We start from the raw sequence: 14,258 nt of genomic DNA, 5'->3' as shown, positions 1-14,258 counted from the left end.
TCGGAATGAGTTGAATCAAGCTCGGTTTCGATTGAATCAAAGAGTGTCGGAATGAGTTGGAATGAGGATTCGAGAGAGAGAGGCACAAGCTCGGTTTCGATAGAAAGATATATTTCTTATTTTTGCCTTAGAATATTTTTGAGGGAAAACCCAAAAAATAACTTTATCCCGCGTATTGGTTTTTCATAACACTTTTATTTTGGTTTTGCTACTAATAACTAACCGCGAAAACACTTAGCTAAAAAATATACCGCGTATCGAATCTATTTTTTTCGCCTAAATTAAATATAGTGTTTCATTAAAACAAAACGCTATAGAAAAAGCCGCGTGTTATAAACCATAGCATAAACAAAAAAAAAGGCTATACTCGTGTGCTATGAATACTCGATATTCTTGTAGTGCTAATAACCCATCCAGCCGTATTCTGATTCTGTAGATGATTAAAAGCACCATCCGTGTTACATTTAGTCCATCCAAGAGTGGTCTTTGCCAATGTAGTCTAGTAGGTACTTGGAAGTTCTGTCTTCTTCCTGTTTGATCATTATCTACATTGCTATCTATTTGTTTCCATTCTCTCGCATCCCCTTTTGTACACCTCAGTAGACTTCTTTAGTGTGTTTCTTTTTGCTGGAATATTAAAGTGTTTTTGCTCTTCCATAATCTCCATAGCAACCAAAAAGGTAAATCGTGCAGATGTTGTAACCGAATTGATAGATAACACTGCAGACATGCTTCAATATTTTTCTCAACCGTGTAATTCGGGTTGTTAATGGTGAGTTTAGAAACTCCGGATGCTCGCCATATCTTCTTAGCATAGGGGCATTCAAAGAAAATATGATCCTCTATTTCAGCCGCAGAACAACATCTTCTGCACTGATCATTTTGAACGATATGCCTTCTCTTCAGGTTATTACCAGTCGCAAGACTCTTTGATAGAAATCTCCACAAGAAATGTTTTAGCTTAGCAGGAGCTTTTGTCTTCCATATCTTGTGTTTCAACTTTGCAGGTCCATGAGTTGGTATTGGTGGAGCATTTGTTGGTAAATGAATTCCTAACCAATAACCCGATTTCACAATGTAGATGTCATCTTCCTTGTAATGCCAACCCAATAAGTCTTGACGTGCCGTAGAACTTATCTTAATAGCGAGAATCTTGTCTACATCTTCATCAATGATAACTTCATGCAATTTCTGCTCATTCCCTTGAGCTCTGATGGTATCAAAGTATTCATTCACCTTTTCTTCTGCTTGGAAATCTCCACGAGCTCGTGGTGGCCTTGGTGGGTGATCATGAATCCATGAATCTGTCCACATATTTACCAAAGATCCATCACCAACTATATATCTCATACCTTTAGTAAGAAGATCACATCCATGTAAAATGGACTTCCAAGCATAGATGCTTTCTTTCATAGCTTTGCATTCAATATATCTCCATCAGAAAAGTATCTAGCTTTCAGTATACGAGCCATCAGACAGTGTGGGTGTTGCATAATTCTCCATAATTGTTCACTAAGTAATGCCTAATTAAAGATTTCCAAAATCCTTAAAACCAAGGCCCCCTTCTCTTTTCGGCACACATATTTTGGTACATGAATACCAGTGTAGACTTTTCTTATCTCCAGACCCCACCAAAATTTAGGTAAAATTGCATTTATCTCAGCATATACATCTTTTGGCAACCGGAAGATGTTCATTGAGTAAATTGGCATTGACAATGCAATAGGTTTTAATAGCACTTCTTTACCACCATTAGATAAGTGCCTCTGCTTCCAGCTTTGTGTAATCGATTTCACCTTATCAATGATATAAGAAAATCTCACTCTTCTTGTTCCCAACTTGTTCTTGCAGTCCGAAATAGTTACCAATGCCTCCTCATTATATATGCCTAACAGATGGTGCATTTTTGTCTTTACTATAGAATTGACCTTTGCTCCAAAAATGATAGATGATTTGGTTAGATTGATAGCTTCCCTGGCACTGCTTCATAGATCTCAAATATATGCTTAAGCCTAAGAGCATGATTAACCCGGACTCTTGATTGGGGTTCTTAACTCATGATTTGACATTTTTTTTGTTTTTTGTTTTTTTTACGCTTTTCGGCTAAGAACCGGCTCTTATATCTTCTTATTTAAGAGTCGGTTCTTAGCTTTTCTTAGTTAAAAGCTAAGAAACGGTTCTAAATCGAAGCTAAGGAACGGTTCTAAATCAAAGCTAAGAACCCCACCCTAAGAACCCGGGTTAATCATGGTCTGCCTTCTCATTAGCCAAGGAGAAGAATAGTGAATCATCTGCAAATAATAAGTGGTTGACCACTAGTGCGTTGTTTGATATTCTCACTTCCAAAAGAGATCTATTCCTCATTGCTCTTATCATCAGGTGTGAAAGAACATCTGCACAAGTATGAACAAGTATGAGGACAACGGATCTCCCTGTCTCAGACCACGAGCTGGTGTAATAAAATCTTCTGGTGTACCATTAACTAGCACTGAGTATTTAACTGCAGTAACACAACTCATTATCCAGCCGATCCATCTACTATCAAATCCCATAAATTTCATTGTCTCAGCTAAGAAATTCCACTTTAATATATCATAGGCCTTGGTAATATATGTCTTGACCGCCATATACGAAGTAGCTTGTCTTTTCCGATCTTTAAGACTATGAAACACTTCATAAGCTATCACAATATTATCTGAAATCATTTTCCATGGGATAAAAATACTTTTATTTTCAGAGATAATATTGCCTACATGTTCTTTAAGCCGGTTAACCAATACTTAAGTAATGACCTTATAAGCTACATTACAAAGTGCTATAGGGGACTAAACTCCTTCATACTAGCAGGAGGATATACCTTCAGGATAAAGCAAAGGTTAGTGTGGCTAAATTGGTGATCCGTTTGTCTTGTTTCAAAGAAACTAGTAATCTCCTTCGTCACATCATGATGCAATCCTGATCGAACCGGTGGAAGCATACAAGTGGATGCAACCCCGTGGATGTGATTCTGTTGATGAACCTGAGTGGATGAAAACCCGTGGATGTGATTCTGTCAATGAACCTGAATGGAGGAAAACCCATGGATGCGATTCTGTTGATGAACCCAATGTTCAGAAAGAAGATCCATTTGCCATATATGTTGGGCCCATTACGAGATTAAGGTCCAAGAAGCTGAGTGAGAAAGTTGTTGGCCTTATTCAGAATCTGGAAAGTGAAGAAGAGCTACTTGGTATAACCTCCACTTTCACAACCACCTCAACCACCACCTAACTATTTACTCCTTTGTCTCTTTTATGTTTTCTATGCTGAACATGCAGAATTTGTTGTCTTTTCTATTTAAACTATGTTTCAGTTTCATTTCAAATCAATCATCATTTTTATAAAAACTATTTCTTCTCTTATTTGATGATTCATTGTTCTTATGAATAACCTGATTGTGGAGGTGTGTAAACCCAAAGCAAATCAGCAACTTCTCATGTGGACTGGTGTGTCATATCCAGAACAAGAGAGTGGTGAATCTGAGGCCATTCTGCAACCTCAGTGTGACCTATCGATCCATCTATCTATCCATAAACTGCCATTTATCCATTCATCCCAAAATAAACCATCTATCATCTGTCCTTATTCAATCCAACCAAAATCAAAGTGGAGTATCCTAGGGAGGGTTAATCCGCGAAGTACCTTCACCACACGATTCGAAAATGGCCGACAAGTCAAATCAAGCCGATGCGCGTGACATCCAACTTCCCGAGAATTGCGACGCCGCCAGGTAACGTCAGTTTTCGCCCCTTCGGTTTCCCAAATAAACCAAAAGGCTGGGGGACAAATGTTGGACCCAATTTTGGTCAATACATTAATGAGCCGCGATGAAAGGAATGGGCCGAAATGAACTGAAGCCCGTAGCAAGCAATCGAGCTCGAAAGCGAAGACTTCGAGGTCCCGAGATCGCGGAACAAGAGACGAAGATGGCGGAGCAGTTATGAAAGTCACGAGGTCGACTCACTATAAAGGAAGAAGAATGGGAATGAAGAAGCACACGTTGAAAACCCTAAAGACAGCTACACACTAATATCGACCTTGTTTCCTCCCGATCTTAGACTCTTTTCTTTACGGTTCTCGTTTGTATCACTCGATCTACTTCAACTCATTGTATTCGATCTTATTCATCAATAAAGACCATTTTTACCTACTGGAAACTGTTTAACATTGTTGTGTTCTAAAGATATCGTTGCCTACATCATTTGTCTTCCCTAGATCAAACTCCGATCACTATCAAATATTTAGTGTAGATTTTAGGTTCTACAGTTTCCAAGGTGGCAACGCAACATGAAAGAAAGGAAGCTACCCTGGAGATTTTGTTGCAAAACAAAACAAGAAGCATATGTGATGAACTGTCCAAGAGGTATTTTCTACAACCTGATCATTATATTCCCAGTTTTGAGTTGTTAAAGGAAGTGGAATATGGGAAAAAGAAGCTTAGTAAATCATTGAATGATTATGAGTTTCAATGATCATATTTGGAAAGAATTAAGTTCTGCAACTTGGAAATTTATGAGAAGATACAAGCTGTGGATTTTGTGTTTGGATATTCAACATTTTGGAATACATAAATCAAAGCTCAAACTTGGTTGTTTGAAAGAGGAAGAGGATTTCAAATTTTCTGGTCATTCAAGAAGGAAAAATTTGTGGAGTTTTTGTTATAAGAAGACATATCAGAACGAGTTGCAAAATCAAGATTCATGTTCTCTTCAATTTAAGAAGTCTAAAGTTGGAACAAGAGCTCAAGAAATCCATCCTCTGATTGATAAGGTAAAAGATGGGTTTGGTGTTACTAAATTCAAGAAGCTATCGAAGGAACAATGGTTGTATGATGGAGATGAATCTATTGAGTTATTTGCTGCACCACAACACTTTCCATTTGATGTAGGAGAGATGTCAGATTTGAGGACAAATCCTTTCAAAGGAGGAGGGGATGATGCAATCCTGATCGAACCGGTGGAAGCATACGAGTGGATGCAACCCCGTGGATGTGATTTTGTTGATGAACCTGAACGGATGAAAACCCGTGGATGCAATTCTGTCAATGAACCTAAATGGATGAAAACCCATGGATGTGATTCTGTTGATGAACCCAATGTCCAGAAAGAAGATCCATTTGCCATATATGTTGGACCCATTACGAGATTAAGGTCCAAGAAGCTGAGTGAGAAAGTTGTTGGCCTTATTCAGAATCTGGAAAGTGAAGAAGAGCTACTTGGTATAACCTTCACTTTCTCAACCACCTCAACCACCACCTAACTATTTACTCCTTTGTCTCTTTTATGTTTTCTATGCTGAACATGCAGCACTTGTTGTCTTTTCTATTTAAACTATGTTTCAGTTTCATTTCAAATCAATCATCATTTTTATAAAAACTATTTCTTCTCTTATTTGATGATTCATTGTTCTTATGAACAACCTGATTGTGGAGGTGTGTAAACCCAAAACAAACCAGCAACCTCTCTTGTTGACTGGTGTGTCATATCTAGAACAAGAGAGTGGTGAATCTGAGGCCATTCCGCAACCTCAGTGTGACCTATCGATCCATCTATCTATCCATAAACTGCCATTTATCCATTCATCCCAAAATAAACCATCTATCATCTGTCCTTTTTCGATCCAACCACAATCAGAGTAGAGTATCTTAGGGAGGGTTTCATCACATCATCTTTGATATCTTCCCAATAGTTGTGGTAAACTCATCTGGTGGTTCTGGTGCTCAATGAGCTCCAGTTATCTCTTACTGTTACGATAAGGATTAAAAAAAAAGTGTCAAAAATGCAAATTGTTTTACTTCAAGGGTAGTTTAGGAAATTGAGAAAACATCGGCTATACATGTTTCTGTCTTGAAGGCAAAGTTTTCTTCTATTCCTGTCTTCAGTAGATCGCAGAACGAGCAAAGGGTTTTAGTGAATCGAAGGTCGAGAAGAAAGATGAGCAGAGGAAGCGGCGGAGGATACGATCGCCACATCACAATATTCTCTCCGGAAGGTCGTCTCTTCCAAGTAGAATATGCATTCAAAGCCGTGAAAGCAGCTGGAATCACATCCATCGGTGTTCGAGGAAAAGATTCAGTATGCGTCGTTACCCAGAAGAAAGTTCCCGTAAGTTCCCCTTTCGTTTGTTTCTTTGAACTGCGAAAAGCTTGCTTCGGTCGTAGATCTATGGCACCAGATGATTTGGGGATCTTATAAATTTCGATTTGTGTTTGTTTGCAGGACAAGCTTCTAGATCAGTCAAGCGTATCTCACCTTTTCCCTGTCACCAAGTACCTTGGCTTGTTAGCCACTGGCATGACAGGTTTGTATCCATCCATCTCGGGGTTCTCTTTGAGTGTTTTGTCTAAAATATGTAACTTTTAATATGGAATGTTGCAGCTGATTCAAGGTCTTTGGTCACGCAAGCAAGGAATGAGGCAGCTGAGTTTAGGTTCCAATACGGATACGAGATGCCTGCCGACATCCTTGCTAAATGGTATACTCTCCCTTTTCCTCTATCTTCCTCTAGGCGTGGTGTGTAACTAAAAATTTACTAACCATGAACGTTTGTGCTGACAGGATTGCAGATAAGTCACAGGTCTATACTCAACATGCTTACATGAGACCTCTTGGTGTAGGTAAGTTTCCAATCTCTTTCTTGCCTAATGCATCATATCTAACTAGAGATTTAGCACTCATTCTTGTTTTCCTTTTGTCTTTCTTTAGTTGCCATGGTGCTGGGTATGGACGAAGAGAGAGGACCCCTGCTTTACAAGTGTGACCCAGCTGGTCACTTTTACGGTCACAAGGTAATGCCACTCTACTTTTTATGGTTAAATATAAGCTTCACGCATATTGATATCTAGACTACTCCTATCAACATGATACTGTAACTCATCTATAATTCATTGTATTTGACAATAGATTGTACTGAGACAAGCTATCAATGTTTATAATATTTTACATAATTTCTGTTTGTTAAGAACTATGGAGGTGAAACAACACATTGAGAATATGATTTAGTTACATAGATGGTAGATATGTTACATCATGTTAGATGTTTTTCTTCCCTGGTGGAATAATAGACTTGGTATGATGCAGGCAACTAGTGCAGGTATGAAAGAGCAAGAAGCAATCAATTTCCTGGAGAAGAAAATGAAAGAAAACCCTGCCTTCACTTATGACGAAACAGTGCAGGTAGTAAATTCACTGCTGATCCTCCTCTTTTTAGAGTTTTAGATGGGGAAACACAGCATCTGTTGCTATCTAGATTTGGTTAATTACATTTGACTTTTGAGTTATTCTCAATTCTTATGTAGACTGCCATATCCGCTCTGCAATCTGTTCTTCAAGAAGACTTCAAGGCAACTGAGATTGAGGTATCAATTCCTCACTCCTTTTTGTATTCATTAGGAATAGAAGAGCTGTATCATGTCAATGTATGTTTGTTAAAGCTTGTGAAAGTCATGTTCATGGCCTTGTTTTGGTTTCGCAGGTTGGAGTTGTGAGAGCTGATAACCCCATCTTCCGTTCCCTTGAAACAGAGGAGATCGAGGAGCATTTGACTGCCATAAGCGAACGCGACTGATCACTTTGAATCAATCAGACTTTGCATTCTCTTCCTTTTGCTTTCAACTCTTTCTAAGAACATTCACATCTCAGATAAAACATGTTTCCATGAGTGTTATGAATCTTGTGGTTTCCATTTGAACCTTTGCTTTCTCAGATCCTCTTCATATTATTTGTCATGTATGGTTGCAAAATTAAGTTCCAATTACCAAGAACACAGGACTAAGAGAAAAAAGTTTAATTATAATAATCTATAACACCTTAGTAATGATTTTTGAACTATTACAAAACAAAATATGTAAAAATATTTACAGAGTCGAGTAATTATTTAATAAAAACGACATAATAGTCTTTAAACCACCGTACATGGAACAACATGCACATTACACAGATTTGAGTATAGAAAAGAGCAAGTTGCAGATGATGCTAGTGATGAACCGATCAACAACTTGTAGATTCACCATAGATATAGTCAAGAACCGCGATTACTCCGAAAACGAAAGCTTTATCAACATTAGCTTTTGTCACCACCGAGTATATATCTTTGCTCCCACTCCATTCTTTTACCTGAGCGATCACACTTCCAGTTGAATCCACGATGCTACAATCCCTATCCGGGAAAGACCCTCTCACATCAAAGTAGCAGTTCCCCGGTTGGACCGAGATGCGGATGGAACCGGTTATGGAGAAACAAAATTGCTTAGGATCTCTCAATGTGAAAACCGGTTTAGGGCTTCCTTGATAGTCGTAACTATAGCCTCTCCACTTGTTATGAATGCTTAGAGCCTGCACCATTCCTCCCTACACCACTCAAACACATGAGACTTGTAATAAAGAAAGTACAACAAGATTCCACAACACAACTCCAAATCAACTTTTTCCATCTAGTGGAATATCTATCAAGAGGGTTGCTTTAACTTGACGCACCACTTCTTTAATATATCGATTCGTGTATATCTGTTAAGAGGGATGGCGCACAAATGCGTGTCTAGTAACCAAAAAAAAAAGTTTTTGATAGGTCCCTTAATATTATACTACAATTTTTGGGTTCAATGTTAAAGCAATTCATGTAGTATATTGCTATTTTATTTATTATGAACCCCATTTTCATAGACTTAAATCTATCACATTCTACAAAAAAGTAGATTAATTTATTTTTTAACAACATCAGTTTTATCTATATAAAAAGTTGTTTTTCTATTGGGACGTTATGTACGTGGAAAATATAGAAATAGTCCATATGTGTATGTAAGACCTATAACTAATGGCTGAGAAAACACACATCGGCTTCATAAAACGCATATATATTTCCACTAGTCGTTGTTTGTTAAGCTCTTGCGGTCTTGCATAACTGTCTATAAGTCTACATTACCTTTCTTTCAAAAGCTTATAATCTATTCAATTATTAAATTCACTTAAAGACATAAATTAATCATTTGGTTGGTCTATAATCGAGATTTCATGGGAAAAAGTTGAAAGTTCAGCATTACAAATTTGGCATAATAATAATAAAAAAGTTACCTTTTTATGGATGAGAAGCAAATCAGTACCATCACCATCTCTAAGAACTAACTCTCCTCTGGTGCCAAGAACTCCACAACCGTCAATCTTGAAAATAGTCTTCTCTCTACAATCTGTGACTACGAAGCCACCGCCGTTAACCACGTGTGGCCTTCGTCTCACCACCATCACCTCCTCCGTCGAAGAAAAATGCAATTTACTCACCACAGCTTTCATTTTCCTTAATAATTTTACTAACAAACTAAAGTTTTGGATTTTCTAACATATATATATAGTCGTATATCATGCATGGGTTACCTTTCTCATTCACTTTCTTGACTCTAAAGAAAGCAAAAAAAGAAGAAGAAGAAATGGTCCATAACTGGTCAGTTTTTCAAATGTTTGGCAACGTACGGTTTGACTTTTAAGCACCACGTCTCAACATAATACTTTTTTTTGTTGGTATTGAGTCTCAAAATATTCTTAGTATTGGAGTATATATTACTGTAAGTTCGTCGAAATAGCAAATATTCTTATTATTATCCAGTAAATACTTGACGCGTGGGGGGAACTGAATAATAAATCATAGAATGTTTCTTGAGTCAAAATCTCCAAAACCTAAAATCTGAAATAACTTGTTAATAAAAAGAAAATGAAGGAATATATGAGAAATTTAGTAACATGCCAATTCGTGTGGGAGATTGATTTCTTGTAAAATCGGAGGACTCTTGTGTACAAGTCAATACCCTCTTTTTCATCTTCTTATATTCTCTCTTAACCATATCCTTTTTTTTCTTTTCTAAAAAAGCTTACTTCCCTTAATTAGTAAGGAACCTCTCATTTTCTTTCAGCCACTAAATAATTGTTCACAACCGGTATATAATAACGTTTAAACGTTCTATTTTCCAAGTAGAAACTACATATGGGTGTATCATGTATGCAATGTGTATGCATGCATGTACTTCTTACTATTGTATATTACTCTTTCCGCTCCAAAAAAATCAATGTTTCAGAAAAAAAATTTGTTTCAAAAATATACATTTTTATGTTTTCAATGCATAAAATTAATTATAAATTGTAAACTTTAAAAATATAATTGTATTTATTAAATTTCTATCGGCTAAAAATGGTGGAGAATAATTAATCACGGAAAATAATGTATTGCTAACTAAAATCTGTTATATTTTCTAATAAATGTGAAAATCTTAAAACATACATTTTTTTTCTAAAACAGAGAGAGTATTTATTATCTTTAATGAAAAAGAATTAACCGATTTTAGTTAGCTCATACTCCATCCGTTTCACAAAGATAGACTTTTTAGTATTTTCACACATATTAAAAAAACACATTAAACTACCATAATAAATGTATTGTTTTCTGTAATTTTCAATTTTCAATAACTTTTAACCAATAGTTATTCAATAAAGTCAATTAATTTTTTTAAAGTTTATAATTTTTTTTATAGAAAACACAAAAAAATACATCTTTGTGAAACAAATTTTTTTTTAAAAAAGTCTATCATTAAGGAACGGAGGAAGTAATCATTATGAGCCAGATCTGATTCGTATATCAGCACCAGTGTTCCACCATCTTACTGTCGCCGCTAGGGTCCTTGCTACTGGCTAATATTCTCTTATAAACATGGATGCTATATATACCTTTAGTTAAAACCTTAATGATCTGTTTAAGTGATTCACATCAAGACCTAACTAATTTTTGTTCCTTTTTAGGTCAAAAGATCAATGACGTAAGAAATTCAAATATACGTTCGTTGGCACTTTAACTCGTCATTGACTTTAGTAAAAGGAAACTTGAGAATGATTTTGAGATGACAAATTGTAGGGTAGATTAATGCGTTGCTGGTAGATTATTGGGTTTGTGCCATGTGACACATGTGATAGTGTAAGAGGACACGAAGGTGTCAACTAGTATGTGTAAAAAGTGCTTGAGAGATGTGAATAGTTCAAACTTTCGCTTGGGTTTATTTAATTCCGGTCAGGTTATATAGGCAATGCCGTAATGAATTGTCAGGCTAAACTTCTACGACAGAAACTAGCATGGTAACATGCGGTTTGTTCACAAAGTCAAATATGTTAGTGTCTAAGCCCAAACGACGACGAGTTCTTTTTTTGTATCACAGAGTAGAATCTATAGAGAGAGACTAGAGAGAGAAATAGCTTTGAGTTTCTACGTTCGTCATACGACGAGTTTTTGTATCTCTTTTCGGTTTTTGGCTTACACTTCAATAAACAAAACTTTTGACCCTCTTTCTAATCACATTTAACTCATAAAAATCGTCTGGATTTAGGATTCAACACTAAGAATCAAATTTGGTTTCATAAACTTGGTATTAGACTTGTCAGCTCTTCTTAGCCTAGTATACCCAACAAATTCAAATAAAGAATTCGACAACCCGAGATGATAAAATTAATACGAATGTTTATAAAGATACTAATTAATTTTGATTTGGTATCAAACTTATCAGACCTCATCGGTTTGCTTCTCAGAAAAGGGTTCTAGATAACAAAATATTATTATTTTAATTAGTTTTGTTTAACTACTTAAATTTAAATGTAAATGAAATGTCCAAGCTACTTATACCTTGACAAGTGGAAGAAGGAGTCATATACGATTCTTAATATGACTATTTATTTAAAGTGCTCATTTCCAAGATCAGGAAAAAAAAAGCAGAAAAAATTGCATGACACATCTTCAGTCGATACAATTTGATGGAAACTAGACAACTTTGGCACAAGTATCCAAACTTATGCATGCGGTCATGGGGGCATTCAAAGGTCTGTTTGTTTTTTAATATTAAGGTTTATATGTAAGGAGAGACAGCTTCGGTTCTGTCACAGACAAAACTTGAATCCTAGAGACACTACTCGATTAGTTATTCTTTTTCATAAGAATAGTATAATGGCTAAGATTTGGGAAAAACACACGTTTAGTCTGAGATTTCTCATTGATGAAGAGAAAAACAGAGTTGTTTTGGCTGAAGCAGGGAAAGATTTTGTTGATGTGCTATGTGGCATTTTGACACTCCCAATGGGCACCATTGTAAGTCTGCTAGAGAAGCATAAGAATCCGCAGTCTTCAATCGTTGGTTGTTTTCACAACCTTCACAGAAGTGTTTCTATCATGGACGATGATAATTTCCAGACTCAAGCTTGTAAGAATCTCCTGATGCATCCCAAGAGTATGAAGGAAGCACAATGCAGACAGCTTAAGTTGAATATAGAAAGATGATGCTGCTGAAAAGACAAAGTTCTTTGTTTGCCCACATTTTATGTATGATGAGACTTGTTGTAAGGCGTACAACAATATCCGTACCTCGACGTGTAGCTGCCGAAGAACGATGTGACACTATATACATGTTGAAGAAGGAGATGAAGCTGATGGCTGCTTGGGGAATGAAAGTGATGGGGTTTTCCTTAGTTGCAGAACTTCATCTATCATCACCGATTATATGAAGGTGGCACTGAACTCTATGGGTCTTGTACTAAACATCCTCAATGATCGTGGTTATTCTGGTTTCGATAAGCTGCGAGAAATGGTTCTTGATGTTGGTTTCGAAGAGATACTCTATACTTGAAATTATTTTTACATGCTTTTACTTTTTGCTTTTGATGGATAATCCGGTATTTTTTTCTAGGTGATGACTTTGCTAGGTTGTTTGTTCACTTCGGAGCTCCCTTGAAGATACATTTTTGAGGAAACATTGTGTCATGACAAGGAAACGTAAAACGTTGACTCCACTTGTGCAAGAAACTAGAGTTGCTGGAGAAGATGAATGTTTAACCCCGAAAGTTTTGATTAGAAAGTTTGACAGGGAGATTCTTTATGTTGAGTGCAGAGAAGATTTTGTTGATTTTCTTTTCAGCTTTCTTGCCATCCCGCTTGAGTTTGCGTGGGAACTCTCTATTGACGATGCCAACCTTGGATGCGTTGGGAATTTACGCAGAAGCGTTAAAGAGCTGAGCTTCGAGAAGCAAAAAGAAGCCATAATTTCCAAATGCGTTCTTCCTCATTGCTACAGCTTCCGCGCACAACTTCTCGATGTTGTTATCTAGGAAAAACCGGAGTACTAATGCTTGTTCTCTCGTCATGGTTATATTGATAACAAGCTCTGTAAAAAGATTAAGAAGACTGTTCTTGGAGACGGTTTAAAAATTGTCAAGGTATCTCCAGTTTCTGCTAGTGTTGGAACAAACTTCATAGTGTCAGATGATCCGGTTGTCGCTCCTATGAACTCATCTTCAACCGTTTCATTATTAAGCAAGTTGCAATTGAGCATTGGTGATATTGAGGAGCACTTAATTAGCATTGGCAAAAATGAGGTATGTTGCACATCTTTCTACTCTTCTTGATTAAAAAAGAAAATTTCTTATTTTTGTTTTGAGTCTATTTGTGTTGCAGGCAATCATCATACTTAGAGCTTCCTTAATCACAACCTCTGCTTTAATCAATGGTTTCTCAAACTTCCTATTTAAGATGAAGCCAGAAGAAGCAAAACAGCTAACTAAAAAAGATAAAATAGTCGGAAGAATCTCTCATTTGGTAACGTGGTTGTATCATTTACTTTCTCTGTATCATATAAGCGGTGTTTAACAATTTTTATTTTGTTTCATAATAAGTGATGTTCTCACAGTTCTAGATAAAATTTAATATAATTTGAAATATGTGATCAATTATAAAATAATACATCTTATTTTTATTGGTTAAATTAGTTGTATTTAATGTTATTTTATGTGATCAAAGTAAATTACATAAAATTTTGTATTTTCTTAATTTTTGTGTAAAAATCTTAAACATCACTTTGTTCTCTTTGATTTAGTTGTTCATTGCAATTACTCATAAAAATAAGATATTAGAGAATATTATGAAAAGGTTGACCTTGATAATAATTTTATTCTATTACTATATAACATTTCCTTCATCATTGACGTTGCCACCGTTAGAAGAGTTTTTTTTTAAGAGAAATTTTTGGTTTCACCCCTAGGCTGAACCTCTATATTCATCAATCAATAGTATTTGAATATTTGATATTTGATATTTTTTAAAAAGGAAACAAAATTGAATTTCCAAATAAGATTATATTTTTAAAATAAAACAATAAAAATACATAAAAATAGTTACAAAAAAAAAATAAAATAAATATTGTTAAACCG

At 35.9% G+C, this 14,258-nt stretch overlaps 2 protein-coding genes and 1 pseudogene across 2 annotated transcripts; 2 read left to right on the top strand and 1 right to left on the bottom strand.

Moving 5' to 3' along the window:
* The first annotated feature begins 5,888 nt into the window (after positions 1-5,888).
* LOC106301278 (proteasome subunit alpha type-6-B) lies at positions 5,889-7,780 on the top strand. Its single transcript, XM_013737642.1, has 8 exons — positions 5,889-6,143; positions 6,258-6,339; positions 6,417-6,513; positions 6,597-6,655; positions 6,744-6,826; positions 7,119-7,214; positions 7,337-7,396; positions 7,513-7,780. Exons 1-8 carry the CDS (start codon positions 5,973-5,975, stop codon positions 7,603-7,605), a joined length of 741 nt encoding a protein of 246 aa, XP_013593096.1. The 5' UTR covers positions 5,889-5,972; the 3' UTR covers positions 7,606-7,780.
* A 39-nt stretch (positions 7,781-7,819) lies between these two features.
* LOC106301279 (protein LURP-one-related 6) lies at positions 7,820-9,468 on the bottom strand. Its single transcript, XM_013737643.1, has 2 exons — positions 9,108-9,468; positions 7,820-8,387 (listed from the first exon to the last, which is right to left on the bottom strand). The coding sequence occupies exons 1-2, from the start codon at positions 9,321-9,323 to the stop codon at positions 8,028-8,030; spliced, it is 576 nt and encodes a 191-aa protein (XP_013593097.1). The 5' UTR covers positions 9,324-9,468; the 3' UTR covers positions 7,820-8,027.
* Positions 9,469-12,006: 2,538 nt separating this feature from the next.
* LOC106305513 lies at positions 12,007-13,164 on the top strand (annotated as a pseudogene).
* The last annotated feature ends 1,094 nt before the right edge of the window (positions 13,165-14,258 follow it).

The sequence above is a fragment of the Brassica oleracea genome, chromosome C7 (genome assembly GCF_000695525.1).
Source record: "Brassica oleracea var. oleracea cultivar TO1000 chromosome C7, BOL, whole genome shotgun sequence".
Classification (NCBI taxonomy): Eukaryota; Viridiplantae; Streptophyta; class Magnoliopsida; order Brassicales; family Brassicaceae; genus Brassica; species Brassica oleracea.
Note: the sequence above shows the minus strand (reverse complement) of the source record. Positions and strands in the feature narration are given on the sequence as shown.